Here is a 20,051-nt window from a genome sequence, read left to right as displayed (position 1 = left end):
TATAGACACGGTTTATGTGAGGTTTTGTAAATGTGAGTTAAATTAGCTGTGAGACAGTAATGAACCGAGTCGATTCACTCCACAGATTCTTTGGACCTTGGTTCTAATCCGTCATAAACATCTGATTATACGTGTATAGAGACTTAATAACTACATGTTATTACACAATCAACATCTATTTAAATATATCAGTAGCATGAGAAAGCTACTTGCTCGTCTAACACTTTTATAGTCATTTTCCCTGCTGCAACTAGATCGTTGAAATCCTGTGAAAATTTCCACAGACGATCGAATGTCGACCCTCCTAATATGGCCGTCCCGTTAACGTATCATAATGTCGTATCAAAATCCTCGTCTTCTTATTGGTCTGCTTGATGTCACGTGGTCCAGCCTTTTTTTAAGCCCTTACTAAACAAAATGGCCGAACAGAATAGAAGAAGGCGTCACTTTTTCCTCACTCGTTCCGGACAAACCCCGCCTTCTTTGCGAGCCGAGCCTGTCAGCGTCTCTACGAGATGACTGTGCGATTAGCCGTCCACTCGTATCCCAGGAGGCGGAAACGTCTCAGCCAATCGGAGCGCAGGGGAGGCGGGCTTTTTGTCTGGATCTAGAATTAAAGGCAGAGTGAATTCTCTGTAACGTTTACTCTGAACGCTTCCGTTTTGGACACTCCCTGTTTACAGCTGGATATTTCCACAATTTTTAATTTTTTGGTGAAATTTCTGGATTATATCTCGATATGTTTCCGACTTGATCGTGTTGGGGAACCGCACGAGGCTCAAAGCTCGACCTAGCAATCTGTCCTTTTTGCACTTTATTAGCGTTAGCTTAGCTTGTTAGCATCGTCGGAGGTTTAAATGTCAGACAGTCGCTTCGTCCCGCTGTTTATTTCTGTTACTGAATAAATTTCTCTTCTTTTTTTTCTTCTGCTTATTATTGAAGAATAATAATAACTGATAATAATCATCAAAATACTCATTATCGTACTGCTGTTCTCCTTTCTTCTTCTTTATTATTATTATTATTATTATTATTATTATTAGAATTATTTCGCACAGTACATAAACATAAATAGCTGATGACCAACTAACTGTTACTTGAACCTTATTTTCTGCTTATTTACATTAATATCAGTGTAAATTCGCATGCATTCATTATTTTTCCGTCTGTAAGAGCCTCTTGAAGGCTCCATTTCATCAGGAAATCGATGCACTTGTTTATTTTTTGCTGCTGTTATTAAGTGTTATTATTATTATTATTATTATTATTATTAAGTGTTATTTCTCATTAAGACCTCTTATATAAAGTCAAGCTGCTTTTTAAATGTCTTTTTTGATTTTTTTTTTTTAATTCGATTGCCTATTTTTCGGACCTTGTCGGATCTGATGTTAAGCGATTTGAGACGACAAAAATAAATAAGTAAATAAATAAAAATAAACCTCGCTCGCTCCCTGCACCGTGTCCCCGTGACGTCACGCTGCGCGCGTGCCGCGAAAGAGAGGTGAGATTATAATCCGCTTTAATCCGATTTCTGTAATGATTTAATATCTCTAAAACATCTCTGATCATTTACTCTTACACCAAACAGCGGAACGTCTCTGTATCTGCTGCTGCTGCTCTGTGTTTTTGTAAAAACTGCACGAGCGCGCATGCTTCGTTGTGTAGGTGGTGTGTGTGTGTGTGAGAGAGAGATTGTGTGTGTCTTTTGTGTTTTTTTTTTTATGGTGTAAATGGTTAGGGTTAGATTGTTGTTGTACTAAATGTGATGTAATAAATCCTTAGTGTGTAACATTCTTTTTTTTCAACTCATTTATACTCTCTGGACTCTGGTGGATCAGGTGTTGATGAATTCTGATTGGTGGATCAGGTGTTGATGAATTCTGATTGGTGGATCAGGTGTTGATGAATTCTGATTGGTGGATCAGGTGTTGATGAATTCTGATTGGTGGCTCAGGTGTTGATGAATTCTGATTGGTGGCTCAGGTGTTGATGAATTCTGATTGGTGGCTCAGGTGTTGATGAATTCTGATTGGTGGCTCAGGTGTTGATGAATTCTGATTGGTGGCTCAGGTGTTGATGAATTCTGATTGGTGGCTCAGGTGTTGATGAATTCTGATTGGTGGATCAGGTGTTGATGAATTCTGATTGGTGGATCAGGTGTTGATGAATTCTGATTGGTGGATCAGGTGTTGATGAATTCTGATTGGTGGATCAGGTGTTGATGAATTCTGATTGGTGGATCAGGTGTTGATGAATTCTGATTGGTGGATCAGGTGTTGATGAATTCTCTTGAACAGCAGCTCTGACTGTAGCCCAGCTTTACATTACATTAATGCTGCACTGGCTCTGGTTGTTTCCATAGTAACAGAAAACTGAAGGAGTCTCCAGTGTCAGTGCAGTGTTGGAGTGTGAGGTCAAGCTGTTGGTCATCTTTGGGACAGAGGAGTTTCGAGTTTTTTGGGATGTGGAGAGGATGAGTGTTTATAGCTGCTGTAGTGTAAGAGAGAACAGGAGTGAACCTGGTTCCTCTGTAAATGCAGTAAAGTCATGAAGTGTTGGTTGATAAAGCTGCAGTAGTATAAAGGGTTACATTTATTTCTTATTCCATGTGCTGTTACATAATAATGGGTTTTATTAAACTGATTAAAACTGATAGTGTCAGATTCAGGCGTGAACTCGGGTCTTCACCACATCACGAGCTCTGAGAGGGACTGTCTTTCTGACTGACTCTCTCTCTGTTCTCTCTCTCTCTTTCGCTCTGTTCTCTCTCTCTCTTTCGCTCTGTTCTCTCTCTCTCTTTCGCTCTGTTCTCTCTCTCTCTTTCGCTCTGTTCTCTCTCTCTCTTTCGCTCTGTTCTCTCTCTCTCGCTCTGTTCTCTCTCTCTCTTTCGCTCTGTTCTCTCTCTCTCGCTCTGTTCTCTCTCTCTCTTTCGCTCTGTTCTCTCTCTCGCTCTCTCTTTCGCTCTGTTCTCTCTCTCGCTCTCTCTTTCGCTCTGTTCTCTCTCTCGCTCTCTCTCTCTCTCTCGCTCTGTTCTCTCTCTCTTTCGCTCTGTTCTCTCTCTCTCTCTCTCTCTCTCTCTCTCTCTCTCTTTCTCTCTGTTCTCTCTCTCTCTCTCTCTCACTCTGTTCTCTCTCTCTCTCTCTCTCTTTCGCTCTGTTCTCTCTCTCTCTCTCTCTCTTTCGCTCTGTTCTCTCTCTCTCTCTCTCTCTCTCTTTCGCTCTGTTCTCTCTCTCTCTCTCTCTCTCTCTTTCGCTCTGTTCTCTCTCTCGCTCTCTCTTTCGCTCTGTTCTCTCTCTCGCTCTCTCTTTCGCTCTGTTCTCTCTCTCGCTCTCTCTCTCTCTCTCGCTCTGTTCTCTCTCTCTCTCTCTCTTTCTCTCTGTTCTCTCTCTCTCTCTCTCTCTTTCTCTCTGTTCTCTCTCTCTCTCTCTCTCTCTCTTTCTCTCTGTTCTCTCTCTCTCTCTCTCTCTCTTTCGCTCTGTTCTCTCTCTCTCTCTCTCTCTCTCTCTCTCTTTCTCTCTGTTCTCTCTCTCCATCTCTCTGTTCTCTTTCTCCATCTCTCTCTCTCTCTCTCTCTCTCTCTGTTCTCTCTCTCCATCTCTCTGTTCTCTTTCTCCATCTCTCTCTCTCTCTCTCTCTCTTTCTGGCTTTAGAGATGGTCTAATACATCGCTCTCACACCATCACAAAATCCCTATTAAACATGAATAAACATGTTATTAAGGTTCCTCTGGCGTGGAACAGCGGGGATCATGTGGTAATACGATGCTTTACTCTTACAAAAAAGTCAGAGAAAATGAAGCATTCTTTATCTTTCTATCCTTGTTTTTTGGACGTTTTGACCTGCAAGATGTTTTATCTGTAAGAGTCTGATGCAGTTACAGGATGGTGGCGACAATAAAAGCAGGCGTGGGCGTGGTGTTCCTCAGTCTGATGAATGAACTTGATGTGTCTGGATCTTCTGCTCCATCTGCTCGAAAATCAAGGTCAAAGGTTACGAGGTCGTGACCCTGGGCGTGTGAAACTCTCACTGTCTCTGTTCAAAAGGTTAAAGGTTAAAAAAAAAACAAAGCAGCTGCTGCTGAGTGGAGTTTAGTGACAATTCACACAAAAAACCTCTTAAACGTGGGGCAGGTGTGTGTGTGTGTGTGTGTGTGTGTGTGTGTGTTCAGCACAACATTCCTGAACATGAACTCTCTCACACTCGAGCGTCTGGGAAGCAGGCAGGTGCTGATGCTCATTTAAATACATGATTGAATATAAATGAGAGCATTATGAATATTTATTAGTGGAATCTTCAGAAATGGGGCGGAGTCGTCACTAACACTGACCACAGCAACGTTCTGTTTTCTGATTACCTTTAATGTCACTGTCTCACCAGTCTTCCTCCATCTCTCTCTCTCTCTCTGTGTCTGTCTCTCTCTCTCTCTCTCTCTCTCTCTCTCTGTCTTTGTCTCTCTCTCTCTGTCTGTCTCTCCCTCTCTTTCCGTTTCTCTCTCTCTGTCTCTCTCTCACTTTCCCTCTCTCTGTCTTTCTCTCTTTCCAGCCCCCCCCCTCGCTCTCTCTCCCGCGCTCGCTCTCTCTCTCTCTCTCTCTCTCTCTCTCTCTCTCTCTGTCTCTGTCTCTGTCTGACTCTGGATTTTTTCCTTTCCGTTATTTTACTGCCTCAGAGCTGGACATTTAAATCAGCACTGAATCACACACACTGATGTAAGAGAGTGCAAAGTGTGTGTGTGTGTGTGTGTGTGTGTGTGTTGGCCCAAACCCCAGAAAAGGTCCTTGGGCTCCATTAGGAAGTGTTTTTTCTCTCTCTCTCTCTCTCTCTCTCTCTCTCTCTCTCTCTGTGTGTCTCCCCTCTGTCTGTGCCCCCCCCTGTGAGATTTAGATTTAGAAAAGTTATCTTTGTTGTTATAAAAGAGTAGCCCTGTTCTGTGGCTCCGCCCCAGTGGACGCTGTGACATCACTGACGTGTTTAATTTCTTAAAGTGACATCACTGTGAATTAAAAGCTCAAGGTTCTCCTCCTCTCTCTCTCTCTGAATAACGTTATAGTGTGTTTACCTTGTGGCCGTCATGTCCACTCTGATTACTGAGGGAATATTAGGAGCTTTACAAAGTTCTGATTATGCACTGACCCATAACTGCAGTGTGCTGTGTTCTGATTGGCAGTTATGATGTTTGTTTGTTTGTTTGTTTGTTTGTTTACATCGCTGATGTCACAAAGTGTTCTCTCTGTGTTATGATTGCTGCATCAATTAAAATAAATGTTCTAATTATTTCATTTTGTGTGCTGCTTCATACAAAACCATACGCTTTAATTAATCGCTGAACACGACACGTCTGATTTATTAGCAGAGGAAACGCGCGGTCAGGGGTTTATCCTCCACTACAGCACAGCCTCATGCATATTCATCAGGATATGCAGATGACATGCTAATTAGCTGTGTGTGCTGCGTTTACTCCGGTCGCTTGATGCCTACAGGTTGCTGACCAAAATAACGAGATGATAAAAGGCGAGAGTATTTTTTTTGGACGGGGTTCCAGAACATTCCTGTCGGGTGTGTAAGGTCCAGCTCTCACTGCCCTCACTGGATCCTGAGCCACTCTGCAGCGGATTACGTGTATTTATAGCCCCAATGCTAATCACAGTGCTACACACAGAGAGACGTGATGATAAAACTGACGAATATACTGATTAACACACACACACACACACACACACACACGTGTGCTTTTCATGAATCATTCTCAAGTATTTATAAAGGTCACGATTCAAAAGCAGGGACTTCCTTCTCAAGCAGATTAGTCGCTAATTAGGTCGCTAACAACAAGAGGCGGCACTGCAAGGTGTTGATGCACGCAATTGGATGTGAAATTACAAAATTAATCTGATTCGGAGGCTCCGTTTGTGCGCTAAAGTGAGCGTCGGGTTCTCATCGTGTGTCTGTGTTCTCGAGAGGCGTGAGATATAAATGTAAAGAGGAAACATGAGAACGATTTAGCGCACAAGTATGAACCTTTTAATGTGCTCCTGACTGGAGCTGTGATGCTAATGTTACTAACGAGTCATGCTAACGAAGCTTATGGCCAAGAGTTTAGTGTTTATGATGGACCTCATGTGAGAGGGAATTCTAGATGTGTGTGTGTGTGTGTGTGTGTGTGTGTGTGTGAACACGTTGGAGTTCACAGGAGTTAATTCCGTGGCTCCTTCTGTTCATCTAAATGCATGAAACAGCCAGAATCAATTACACAGAGCAGATGAGAACATGCAGGAGGAGAGAAAACATGCGCGCGCGCACACACACACACACACACACTCCGCTGGCAGCATGTGAGCTGAGTGTACTATAATCTTGGTATAAAAATAATTTTGAAGAAAACACAGCAGTGTCTGATTGAAGAATGTGGGATTTTTTTGATGACTCACATTTCCTAGCTGGTTTCCATGGCAACGTTTCCAGAGGTTGTTCCTTCTCATGGATACTTTTAACTAGGATTTCTTTGGATGGTTGCTTTTTAGGGTAAAAGTCGTAGATTAGAGAAGTTTCCTTCGATTGGTTTAGAAATAACGAATGAAAAAAATAATAAAGATAATATACATATATATATATATATATATCGGTTTTATCTAGAAGCTGTTTTGGTTGATACGTTTAACAAAAAGCTGTTGCCGTGGTTACGTTCATCAACCTAAAACAGGTTTGTTTCATATAAAAGTGGTTCTCGTGGTTACATCCAGGTCTTTATAGCCATCGTCACTTTCGGTTAAATGTCTTTCTCGTGTGGTCACTGGTAGACTGGTGTTTTCTCCAGTGGTACTTTTAGCTGAAAGTCATTGCCATGGAAACATTCAGCTAAAAATCGTTCTCATTGTTGCTCTCAGGTCAGAGTGGTTTTCATGGTTGCTTTTAGAGTTATTTCTGTGTTTATTTGGAACTAGAACTTGTTTCTGTGAGTAATTTTAGTTTGAAAATCGTTCTCATGGTTGTGATTAACTTAAAAAGAGAAAGAGAGAGACTGAGAGAGAGAGAGACAGACGGACAGAGAGACAGATGGAAAGAAATAGACAGACCGAGAGAAAGGCATAATAAATTCTCTAAGCTGTCTATACACACACACACACACACACACACACACACGCATGCACAGGGTAATGAAATGAGGAATTTAGTGTGTGTGTGTGTGTGTGTGTGTGAGAATATCAGAGCAATAGAAATGCAGAGATGAGAAGGGCGGGTGGGGGAGGGGGTATTAATGCAGCAGACAGACATCAGGGGAGGGGGTTATGGTGGGATGGGGGGGGTTTGAGGGGCAGTTCAGGGGCAACGGAGTGTGAGAAAATCTCCCATAAGCCCCGGCGTCTGTGCTCTTCCTGTAATTTATTCAGCACTGAACAATGAGCACAATAAGCGAGACAGAGTGGGGGAGGGGCAGCAAGGAACGGGGGGGGGGGTGCAGACCTCCGAGACATCTGATTGGCCATCAGGGAGACGAGTCACACAGGCTCATTGGCTGCGGGCGGGAGGGGAATGGAAAGCAGCACAGTTGACACGGAAACGGGAAAAGCAGAGGTGAAGCTGATTGGTCGAGGCTGGGCAGGAAAAACGAGCTGATTGGATGAGGTGGCAGGAGAAGGTGGAGCTGATTGGATGAGGTGGCAGGAGAAGGTGGAGCTGATTGGATGAGGCAGCAGGAGAAGGTGGAGCTGATTGGATGAGGAGGCAGGAGAAGGTGGAGCTGATTGGATGAGGAGGCAGGAGAAGGTGGAGCTGATTGGATGAGGCGGCAGGAGAAGGTGGAGCTGATTGGATGAGGCGGCAGGAGAAGGTGGAGCTGATTGGATGAGGAGGCAGGAGAAGGTGGAGCTGATTGGATGAGGGGACAGGAGAAGGTGGAGCTGATTGGATGAGGGGGCAGGAGAAGGTGGAGCTGATTGGATGAGGCAGCAGGAGAAGGTGGAGCTGATTGGATGAGGCGGCAGGAGAAGGTGGAGCTGATTGGATGAGGAGGCAGGAGAAGGTGGAGCTATTGGTTGATGGTGTGAATTGATTGTGAGGAGAGATGGAAAGCTGAGCTGGATGAAAAACAGATGAAACAAGCTCCATGCTGATTGGCTGACAGATAGCTGAGCTCAGTGGTCAAAATGGAGAGAAGTGAGAGAAGCTGATTAGTCGAGAGGAATGGGAGAATACTGACTGCTTAATGAGGAATCAGCAGGAAATCCGAGCCGATTGGTCAATAGGGGAACAGACGATCCGAGTCAGTTGGCCGACATGGAAAATTATATAAATGAGGTTTTTATACTCGACTCTTTCCTAAGCATCTTTCTCCTGTTTGTTTTGCTTTTTAGAATCATCCACTTCCTGTATAACGCACTAATGGCAGCTCAAGCACTTCCTGTTTCTCTATTTCCCATGAGTCCCTGCAGTTTCCTGCTCGTAAACCCTCCAAAGAAATTCCTCCACTAAAGAGGAATTCCATCACACACCAACCGGCACTTCACAGGTATGAACGTGTGTGTGTGTGTGTGTGTTTTGGGACACGCCCACAGTGCAGTGATGTCACCTACATGGTGTGTCTATTAAGGTAATAACTCCTTCTGTTCCCTAGGTTAGCATGCTACACAGCGCTAATGATACTCCAGTGTAGAGAAACATACTTGTGGTGCCTCCAAACTCACGTTAATTACTAATGAAGAATTAATAGAAGAATTTTTTTTCCACATTTCTGTAATTTACAGAGGATTAAAGTGTAGCTTTGGGCTAAGCTAATGCACAGCTAATGGTGAAGATGTATTCAGGGATGCTCAGCTCATAATTCTGGTGTCTCTAACTAGCGCTACTGAGATTTAATTTCAGCCATACAAATGATTCATTTTATTCCCCTCTTTTTGTCTTTTTTTTTTTAGATGTTTTCTTCTCTCTTGTTGCGTTACGTTCAACAACACTTTCATTTTCATACTTTCAATATTTTATAGCATAACTTTTTATTTCCATACATAAATGTTATTATGGACATATTTACATTTGTTAATACAAAGAAAAGAAATAATTAGCATATTGAATGTTACTGTTTACTATTTAGTGACATCACAAACTGAGATTGTACGTTAGCTCCACCCCCAAATCAGTTGAAAGGTTACAGCAGCGTATCTAGCTTGCTAACTGTGATAATAAATATCACAGTATATCAGTTAGTTGTTTATCAATACTCAATTTATTAAACATTTTTATTAAAAAAAAAACTAGCATGATCTCTCTCACACACACACACACACACACACACACACATTCTTGGCATCAGTTCAGCATGGAGCTCAGATGGCTGGGAATAAAAACAGCCTCTTTTAGCTCAGCATGCTCATTCCGACGCTCTCTCCAGGTATCCCCCATTCCCACTTTTCCATCCATCCTGTGCTCCATTTCTTCTTCTTTATCCCTTCATCATGTTTTTCTGTTTTTGTTTTCCTCCTTGTGTCCTTGCAACCCAAACAAGGAAGTAAAAAAAAACAGGCTTGATTGCAGGAGATGATTAATTTATCATGCCTTCTGTTAGCAGTGTGTGTTTTTTCCTTGTCCTTGTAAGCGAGATGGAGGAACGGAGAGAGTGTGAGGAGTTTGTGAGGATACGGATAAAACGGGGGAAGAAAAAAGAGAGCGATTGAGACAGAAAGCCTCGTTCTCTTGGCTGCGTTTCAGCTCTGATAAAATGGCGTCGTGTTCCGAGAGGCAGCCAGGAAAAGAAAGCGCTCCTGGATCGCCTCACTATTCCTGATTTCTCCTATGTTCCTGAAAATTCCAGACAAAAAATTAAGCTATTGAGGTGCTGAACGGATGCCAGTGCAACTCTGAAGGCATTTCGGGTTTTGCCAGACGAGTCGAGTCGAAGGACATCCGAGCTTTTTAACCTGTGTTAACCCGAACAGCCGCTGGCTTTTTCCCCTCCCGTCTCCCCTTGAAAGAGCCGTTTGATCCCGGAGCCAAAGCGAGACTGCAGTCTGGGAAAGCGATCTTTACCGACGGAAAAACATGACGATGTCCCAGATTTTAAGATGTGAACTGTTCCTTTGTTGAAGTGGTATCGTAGCTCAGAGGCCGGCGGTCACCCAATCAAAGGTGTCTTTCTGCGTAGATTTGTCGTGATTACCGATTCTATCTGGACCCTGTGTCTCCGTGAGCGTGAACATACGGATACGCCATCGCTTCTTTCATCAACAGCTTTTGCAAATACAGAAGAGCGTGGTCTTGGCTTTTGGTACGCTCAAGTTTTACTTTGCTGATAAAGCCGGTGTTTTCGATTTTGTTTACAGATGCGTGCAGGTCCGTCAGCATGATCCAGTCCTGTCTTCTGTTTTCATCTCACGTTTTAGAAACGTTGGTTCTTTTTCTACGCATGCGGCGGTGCTCCACTTCAGGCTGCAAGGTTCTTTTGGCATGGGCTGAGCTAAAATTCAGTGAGGCCTGATGCCTGTGAGATAAGGACGTCTGGGGAAGGTGGATAAGGCGACATGAAGGAGAAAAAAATATTCTGAGAAAAAGAATGCATTTTCGCATGGTGTTAGAGAGTTAAACCCATTCCATGCTTTTCGTGCTGTCGGTTGATGGTCGCGTTGATGGCGAGCGATGAATTATGTGGCTTAATCGAAATGAAGCCCGAAGGTAAGACAAAAAAATATTCATGTTGCTAGCTCTAGCTCTTTTGTGGCTTAATTAATGAATAATGAATTGAAGTTTGCCTTTAGGGAAGTAAACATGCTCTCAGTAGCAGAGTGAAAGCCTCGGTTGCGTTCGCATCCAAAATCGATGCCTTCCAGCCTCTTTTCCACCATCATTTCAAAACACTATTGATTACCTGCTGTCTCATGATTGATTACGCTGCCTGAGAAGTAAACTACACGTCGATTCCGAGCTCTGCAACCATACGTGATCTACAGTAGCAATGTGGTTCTGGGTTTTATAGCGAGCTAGCCGAGTGTGGGGAATGATGGATGAGGGACTGCACTCGGTTTCATGCAAATAAATGAACCTCCGTTTCCACTTCAGCTTTCCTCGCAGGTCTGGGCAGAAATGAGTAATGGTGCTTCTTTTTCAGATGCTTCTGAAGATGTGTAATATTATATATATGGATGTGCTTCATCTAATCTAACCAGTGACACGATCCAGGGAGCATTGCAATATTCTGGAAAAAACTGGGCTTGTATGACAAATATCTGGTGTAGTGGAAGGAAACAGTCATAGATCACTGTCAGATACCCTTTTCAGCGCTCTTTCAGATGGAGGTTTTGTCAATCCAGTTAAAATGATTTCCAGAACCTGTTCGTTTTAGTAATCTTGACTTTAAACTCGTTATTATTATTATTATTAATATCATCATAATCATCATCATCATCTGTTATCTATAGCTTCTTTACCTGGTTGCTTGATTCTTTAATGTGATTAACAGTTCCATTAGATCGAGTTTTCTTGCAGATTATTCCGTTCTGAATTGTCTAATCCATCATTCAGATTATTCATGAATTATTAATTAGGCCACATGCATTAAGCTTAAACATGGCTATTATGTAGACCTATTATCCAGATGTCTTACTATCTTCTTGCTTGTGCTTGTCTTTACAGTGCTGCCCAATCAGAGTGGCCTGGAAGCCCAGCATGAGAATTTGCTCTGGGGCGACCCGACCACCACCTGCAGCAGCCGAACCAATTGCAATCAAGTGATTATTGATGAAAAGGACACTAAAACTTGGACTTCCAGTACTCCAGAATCATTAGAATGTGTCTTGGATGCTGACACGTCAGCAGTCGTGAATAGCAGCATGAGTATGGCTACAGGAGCTAGCCAGCACAGCCACTACCCAATCAGCAAAGCCAGTGTTAATCACTCCTCGAGTATGTTCTCTAGTCAGGGTGGCCCCAACAGAGGTTGGGCCTCTGAGGGCAAAACTGATTTGTCCATGGGTACCAGAGGCCAGTCCAATTGGGGCTCTTCAAATATAAACCTGAACCCCAGCGCTAACCCTGCTGCATGGCCCATACTCGGACATGAGGGCCCTGGAGTGGGGGCCAGGTCTGGGGGTATGGGTGGGTCAAGTTCAGTCCCATCCAACGCCTGTGGCCCAGGAGGTGTCGCCCCGATTCAGGGCACCAATGGAAATGGAAACCTTGTAGGAGATTGTGCTTGGGGAAACCCAGACACCCCAGAGCAGCACCAGTCTCCACCAAGCATGACTTTCAGCATGGAGCCCTCAAACCTTAAAACTGATGGACTGAACACTAAAGCAGAGCCAATGAGCCCTGTGGACGGTTGGGGGCGAAATATGAGTCAGTCTCCCACTGAGCCAACTACTGGAGATAGTACTGCTCGGTGGGGTAATGGAGACACAAAGAGTGGAGAATCCAAAGACTCTGGTTGGGAATCTGGTGGCATCTCCTCTTGGGGACAGGGGGGAGGTGATACAAACTGGGGCCACTGGACCAAACAGTCAAGCACTGAAGGTACTGGGTGGGACGCAAATGAAGGTCCCATTCAGGACTCAATGAATTCCTGGGGCACTGATGCCCCAGGCAGTGAAGGTAGCAAGGACAGCAGTGAAGGACGTGAAGGGCGGCGAGAAAGGTCCTCCAGTATGGATGTTCCACTTCTGCCAAGACCGGACCTAGATCCTCGTGTGCTGTGCAATTCTGGCTGGGGTCAAACCCCTGTCCGACAGCATACAGTCTGGGAAATGGATGAAAAGCTTGTCCCTAAAGATGAGGGTGGCACTGAAGCGTGGGGAACTTCCTCTAACTCACCTTCAACTGGATCACCACCTCATGCAGGATGTGCCAATCCCACCCTAAATGTGCCTCCTAGGATGGACTCTGCTAGCAAGACTGAGGGGCTTTCTCGAGTCATGTCAACACCACGCTGGGGAGGATCGTCCTCACCAACAAATCAGGCAAGCACTGGGTGGGGAGAGCCACCTGCTAATAAAAAAGTGTCCAATGGCTCTGTTGGTAGTTGGGGAGATCCTATGCCAGATGGGCCCAGCACCAATGGTTCAAGTGGCCAGTTTTGGGGATCAGAGGAAAAATCTTCAACCTGGGATGACGGTCCTTCCCAAGTAAAGTCACAACCTGGTGGAAATGGGCCGAGTTCTTCCTCAGGCTGGGGAAATTGTGCAAGTGGAGAATGGGGAGAGCCTTCAGAAGGAAAGATGGAAGGTTCTCGTAGTTCCTCCTGGGATGGAGATGGTGGGAGCTGGAAGGAAAGCCAGAAGGGCTGGGGGAAAGGGGCTCCGCCGGGAGGTGAAAACTGGCGTGACTCCCAACGCTCAAATGGTCCTGTACAGGGTTGGGCTGGAAAGAATCCTCAAGACTCCATGGGGTCTTGGGGTGGCCCAAACTCTGTGAAGCAGAGTAGTTCTAGCTGGAGGTCTACAGGAAGACCGGATCCAGGAGATGAGGCTACAGGCTGGGAAGAGCCTTCCCCTTCCTCAATCCGAAGGAAAATGGAGATCGATGATGGAACTGCCACTTGGGGAGATCCTAATTCCTACAGAACCTGTGTAAACATGTGGGACAGAAATAACCCCTCCTCCCAGGGCAACCCAAGCAACAATGGGGGTAACAGCATCAACCATACAGGTCCTAACCACCATAGCCATGGTCAAACTCCGAACCACTCTGACGGCAACAACAATGGTTCTCCTAAACAGCTAGGACCACCTCAAAACAGGATACCCAAGATGAATCCAGGTAAGTGAAGCTAAATGATTGTGTGTTGAATAGTACAATTACATTATCACTAGTTTGGAGCAAAGTTACAGCTTTACCTCCCAGCCCCAGACTCCTTCCATAAATAAACAACCGTCTCCGTACAGAAAACTTTACGCATATTTTAGAATCTGTTCATGTCTCATGCCCATTGTATAAGAATGAGCTGTTACTATAGAAACACTAACATTTTAGAAGGAGTGCATTAAGATAAACTGTCAGAGCCGCTGTTCTAGAAAATTTATCAACACCTTCTGACCAACCAGAATTCAGAATTCATAATACAAAGCTGAAGTAAGCTACAAAAAAACCTGAGTGTGTGCATGTGAAAGCAATGAGAGCTTGGAGGAGGTTTTCCCCGAAGCTGGCGCTAGCTCGGCTGTCAGGAGTCAGCTTGATGCAGGAGTTCTGTTTCAGAGCTTTAACAGAACCGTGTGATGGCATGCATTCTGCACTGCTCTGCTGCCAGCTGGCCCGCATCCTGCAGTTAAAAAGACACGTCCGCCTTGTGTTTGGCTTGACGGAGTCGGCCCTCGGGCCCTGCTCCCGGCCCCATGAAAGCTTTCTATTTCTGTTCTTGGCAGCGTTCAGGAGTGATGGGAGACAAAGACGTTTGCTGTCTGTATTTTTTTTTCCTCTGTCCTCCTGAGAGCAGGCTCTGTGTGCTTCACTCTGCGTTTATCATACTGTGTTACTACTTTCTTGTATATTGCATGTGCAACAAGGCAAACAAATATTCGGGTGCCAGGACACGGGGGACGTTTTCATTGCTAGTATTTTTTTTATTTCAGGCTCAGAAATGAATGTTCTACCACCGCTGAGTAACTTATTTTAGACTCACTGATTTTTTTAGCAGTTGGTTAGTTACATAACTGATGTGAAAACACCAAATATTAATTTAAATGTTAAGTCTAAGTTTGTTGTCTGTTCAGTTCACAGTGGCAAAAATTCTTAAGGTATATTTCCAGTCTCAGTTTTAATGTCTCTGGTTTGTCGCATTCCTTTGTAATCAGGGAATCTCTGAATATGTTTGCCAAAATATTGTTTATTATGCTTAGAATAAAGAAGATAAGATATCTAAACCACCCTGAACAAAGCGACCTTCATTGTGAGCTAGTAATCAGACTGTCTGTCTGTAGGCTGGGGGGAGCTCCCCAACATTCAGCCCAAACCCGAGTCCTGGGGAGAACCGGACTCCTCCAGCCCCACAGTGGATAACGGCACTGCAGCATGGGGGAAGTCGCCCAAAGCCGCTGGGGTCTGGGGAGAAAACAACCACGAATCCACTGGATCCTTCGGAAGAGGCTCAGGATCCTCCAAACCTGGTGAGTCCTGGGATATGGCGACTTTTCAGTCCATGCGCTAACAAGTCTGTGAGCTTTAGAAATAAAAAAAAGTTTAGTAATGTTAGTTTTGAAACATACTGCCACCTGGTGGTTGGAGATCTACATTGTAAAATCATTGCTTTTGTTTTTAAAGAGCTCATGTTTTCGTGGCTGTTTTATTTTTTACAGCCCCCAAATCTATGCAAGACAGCTGGGGGTCCGGCGGGGAGGAGATTGGCGTGAGCAGCAGCCAATGGGATGCCGAGGATGGGGACATGTGGACGAGCCCCACCACCCAGGACAACGCTTCCTCCTGTAGTTCCTGGAATCAGCCCAAGAAAGGAGTACAGAAGGTAGGAGCCATTTACAGATCTTAATTAACGTCATACGGCGACATGTCTGGTTAATTAGGCTTTATTTGAGAATAGAAAACGAAAAGTGTAGTACCTTCAAAGTAGGAACTTATTGTGATATTCTCTATCCAGTTAAATCATTTATTTTTAATTCTGCTGGAGTTAGTCGTTTAATTCAGTTTAAAATCTGAATTCTGAAAATCTAAAGTCGTTTAAAATTAAATTGTTAATTTTTTTTTTTTCCTCTTCTCAGGGGAAAATCCCGACCAAACAGGATGAAGTTTGGATCATGAACCGACTGATCAAACAGCTCACAGACATGGGCTTCCCTGTAAGCTCCAGAATAATCTTCATATTAATTCATATAAGAACCATAAACATTTTATAGAGAGGACTAGGAACTGCAATGACCTACCGAGTAAAGATCTACAAATACAGAGCTGGGGTTTATATATACTCTATTGGCAAAGGTTTTGAATACAGGTGTTGTTTAAATGATGAATTAGAGCGGAGACTGCGAGCCAGGTCAAAACTGGGACATCTGCCTTTAAATGCACATGAATGTAATATGGAGTTGTCCTGCCTTTTACAGCTATAACAGCTTCAACTCTTCTCGGAAGGTTTTCCACAAGGTTTAGGAGTGTGTTTATGGGAATTTTTGACCGTTCCTCTAGAAGCACATTTGTGAGGTCAGGCACTGATGTTGGATGAGAAGGTCTGGTTCACAGTCTCCACTCTAATTCATCACAAAGGTGTTCTATGGGGTTGAGGTCAGGACTCTGTGCAGGCCAATCAAGTTCCTCCACACCAAACTCACTCATCCATGTCTTTATGGACCTTGCTTTGGTCACTGGTGTACAGTCATGTTGGAACAGGAAGGGGTCATCCCCAAACTGTTCCCACAAAGAGCATGAAATTGTCCAAAATGTCTTGATATGAAGCTGAAGCATTAAGAGTTCCTTTCACTGGAACTAAGGGGCCGAACCCAACCCCTGAAAAACAACTCAATGATTTGGAGGGGTGTCACAAAACTTTTGGCAATATAGTGTATGCACAGTAAATCTTGAAGTTTATAGATAGTTCCTGGAAATATTGATGTATTGAGACCTTTGGAAGTGTTGAAGTGTAATACCACCTTAAATCTACCCTAAATGTAGTCTTAAATCCACCTTAAGTCCATCTTAAATACTAAATTTTAATTACAATGCATACACCTGAAATACAGTATAAATCCATCTTAAATCCACTTTAAATGCCATACTGAATATCTGAATATCCCCCTAAATATACAGTTGAAGACAAAATTATTAGCCCCCTATAAAATCTTTTATTATTTTTCAAATAATTCCCAAGTGCTGTTTTACGGAGAGAAGATTTTTTCAACACAGCATTTTTAAACACAATAGTTTATTTAGGAAGCTTAGAGTGTTTTGTAATACAAACAGAAACAAAATTATAACCAAGAATAAAAAAAGTCAAAATTATTAGCCCTCTGATGTTAATAGTCAATAGTGTATCCCTTTTCTTTTGATAACGGCCTTTAGTCGTTTGTTGTAGTTCTCAACAAGTTTCCAGCATGTCTCCTGAGGAGTGGCAGCCCATTCCTCCTTAGCCAATCTCTCCGGCTCCTCCAGATTTGTTGGTCTTCTGGCATGAACTCTGAGCTTTAGTGTGCCCCACAGATTTTCTATTGGATTTAAGTCTGGGCTTTGTGCAGGCCAGTCAAGGACGTTCACTTTGCTCCTTTGTAGGTAGTTCTTCACCAGAAGTGAGGTATGCTTTGGGTCGTTATCATGCTGGAAGACAAAACTCAGACCAAGTTTTGTTGCAGACTGTCTGAGGTTGTCTCTCAAAATCTTCTCGTAGTCTTCCTTTTTCATGGTTCCTTCAACCCTGACGAGATTCCCAGTTCCAAAAGCACTGAAACATCCTCACAGCATTATACTCCCACCGCCATGTTTCACTGTGGGAACGGTGTTCTTTGGGTTGAACGCCTCTCCCTTCTTTCTCCAAACATAGGCAACATCTCTGTGGCCAAAGAGCTCTAGTTTTGTCTCATCTGACCAAAGGACATGTTTCCAGTATGCATCATTTTTCCCCAGGTTGTCCTTAGTAATCTTCAGTCTAGCTTGTAGGTGTCTCTTCTTCAGAAGTGGAGTCTTTCTTGGTCGGCAACCTCGCAGTTCATTCCTGTGCAAGGCTCTAGTGACTGTCTTCGTTGACACATCAATCCCAGACTTTGCTAAGTCATTCACTAGTGTCCTGGCAGTTGTTCTTGGGTCTTTAGAAACCTCTCTCACTAGTTTTCTTTCTAAAGTTTTTGAAATCTTTTGCTTCCTGCCTCTGCCAGTCTTGTTCTCCACTGTGTGGGTCTCTTTAAACTTCTTTAAAGCTTCAAAACTTTAAAGCTTTGATAAACGTGTATATCCTTCTCCTCCTTTGTGAGCATGAACAATTCTTTTTCTCAAGTCTAAATTAATTTCTTTTGTCTTTGCCATGATGATGGTACATATTATTTTGCTAGTTGTTTTGCAAGATACTAATCCTCAGCTTAAAGTGCAATTCAAAGGCTTAACTAGGATAACTTGGTTAATTAGGCAAGTAATTGGACAACAGTGGTTTGTTCTGTAGCCAATCAAACAAATAATTCCTTAAGGGGGCTAATAATTTTGACCTTAGCGGTTTTTTCATTTTTAAAAATAATTATTTTATTTCAGCCAAACTAAAAGAAATCAGACCTTATCTTTATTTTTTATGTAAAAAATAATAGGAAATACTGTGAAAAAAATCCCTTGTTCTGTTAAACATCACTTGAGAAATATTTGAAAAAGAATTACAATTTCACAGGGGGGCTAATAATTTTGTCTTCAACTGTACTTTCAATATTGCTATGTGAATTACCAGCTTAAATACCACCTTAAATCCACCTTAAATCCACCTTAAATCCACCTTAAATACCATCATACATTCTCTTTAAATCCACTCAAATTCACTTACTGTTTGTGTGTGTGTGTGTGTGTGTGTGTGTGTGTGTGTTTCAGAGGGATCCTGCAGAGGAGGCACTGAGAAGTAACAACATGAATCTGGACCAGGCTATGAGTAAGTGTGAAACTCACACATATTTACACACACACACACTTTGGCTCATTTTTCGTCTGTGTTTAGGCGCCCTGCTGGAGAAAAAGAGTGATGGAGAAAAGCGAGGGATGAGGACGCTGCTGTGTCGCCCTCCAAACCTCTCTAAAGACTCGTCACTGGACCGAAACGCCTTCCTGGACAAGGTAGCTTAGCTTTAACACACACACACACACACACATAAACGTGTCCTGAGCTAATTTCCTCTTCTCTATTCTGGGTTTATCAGGATGGTGGATTATCGGATGACACGCCCACATCACCCTTTATTCATTCTCCTGGCCTCAAACTGACCAATAGCAGCCTTCCTAGCCATGGCATGGGTGGAGTCTCTCCAGGACTAATGCAAAACTTAAACAGCAGACAGGTGAGTGAGCCAAACCAGGTATTGATAAAAGTTATTAAAAATGTATGTGAAATTTAATTATTCTTATTTCATGATGGAACACTGTGTGTGTGTGTGTGTGTGTGTTTAATTTTACCTGTAATTTGTAATTTTTTGGAAAAATACTTAAGTAAATCTTGTCTTTCTCAGATGAACGGAATGTTTGGCAGTAATGGAGCAGCACAATCCAGGGCTCCACCCCCTCAAGCACTAAACTCCGCCCATCACCCCCCACTACGTGCTCAAGTGCCTCAGTTTCTCTCCCCTCAGGTGTGTAAACTGTTTTTACCCAAAATAATTCTAGACCAACGTTGTATCCCAACCATACTATCTCCTTTATATACTCTCTCCCGACATTCCGACACTCTACTGTCTCCCGACCTTCCGACACTACTGTCTCCCGACCTTCCGACACTCTACTGTCTCCCGACCTTCCGACACTACTGTCTCCCGACCTTCCGACACTCTACTGTCTCCCGACCTTCCGACACTCTACTCTCTCCCGACATTCCGACACTCTACTGTCTCCCGACCTTCCGACACTACTGTCTCCCGACATTCCGACACTCTACTGTCTCCCGACCTTCCGACACTACTGTCTCCCGACCTTCTGACACACTACTGTCTCCCGACCTTCCGACACTCTACTGTCTCCCGACCTTCCAACACACTACTGTCTCCCGACCTTCCAACACTCTACTGTCTCCCGACCTTCCGACACTACTGTCTCCCGACCTTCCGACACTACTGTCTCCCGACCTTCCGACACTACTGTCTCCCGACCTTCCGACACTCTACTGTCTCCCGACCTTCCGACACTCTACTGTCTCCCGACCTTCCGACACTACTGTCTCCCGACCTTCCGACACACTACTGTCTCCAGACCTTCCGACACTCTACTGTCTCCCGACCTTCCGACACACTACTGTCTCCCGACCTTCCGACACACTACTGTCTCCAGACCTTCCGACACTCTACTGTCTCCCGACCTTCCGACACTACTGTCTCCCGACCTTCCGACACACTACTGTCTCCCGACCTTCCGACACTCTACTGTCTCCCGACCTTCCGACACACTACTGTCTCCCGACCTTCCGACACACTACT

At 43.9% G+C, this 20,051-nt stretch overlaps 1 protein-coding gene across 4 annotated transcripts in view; it reads left to right on the top strand.

The window, feature by feature from the left end:
* Positions 1-601: 601 nt before the first annotated feature.
* The window catches only part of tnrc6c2 (trinucleotide repeat containing adaptor 6C2), a 33,908-nt gene continuing 14,458 nt past the window's right edge, over positions 602-20,051 (top strand). The window contains exons 1-10 of one of the 4 annotated variants that reach the window (XM_058404096.1): positions 602-1,501; positions 8,346-8,500; positions 11,611-13,728; positions 14,886-15,071; positions 15,261-15,424; positions 15,678-15,755; positions 18,466-18,523; positions 18,590-18,705; positions 18,789-18,926; positions 19,095-19,214. In XM_058404096.1, coding sequence (XP_058260079.1) covers positions 11,808-13,728; positions 14,886-15,071; positions 15,261-15,424; positions 15,678-15,755; positions 18,466-18,523; positions 18,590-18,705; positions 18,789-18,926; positions 19,095-19,214 — 2,781 coding nt within the window. In that variant the 5' untranslated portion in view covers positions 602-1,501; positions 8,346-8,500; positions 11,611-11,807. Of the gene's footprint in view, positions 1,502-8,345; positions 8,501-8,526; positions 10,654-11,610; positions 13,729-14,885; positions 15,072-15,260; positions 15,425-15,677; positions 15,756-18,465; positions 18,706-18,788; positions 18,927-19,094; positions 19,215-20,051 lie in introns of those variants that run through there. The other 3 variants (XM_058404097.1, XM_058404094.1, XM_058404095.1) reach the window with 3 other exon arrangements.

The sequence above is a fragment of the Hemibagrus wyckioides genome, linkage group LG11, assembly GCF_019097595.1.
Source record: "Hemibagrus wyckioides isolate EC202008001 linkage group LG11, SWU_Hwy_1.0, whole genome shotgun sequence".
Classification (NCBI taxonomy): domain Eukaryota; kingdom Metazoa; phylum Chordata; class Actinopteri; order Siluriformes; family Bagridae; genus Hemibagrus; species Hemibagrus wyckioides.
This window is presented reverse-complemented; position numbering and strand designations above follow the sequence as displayed.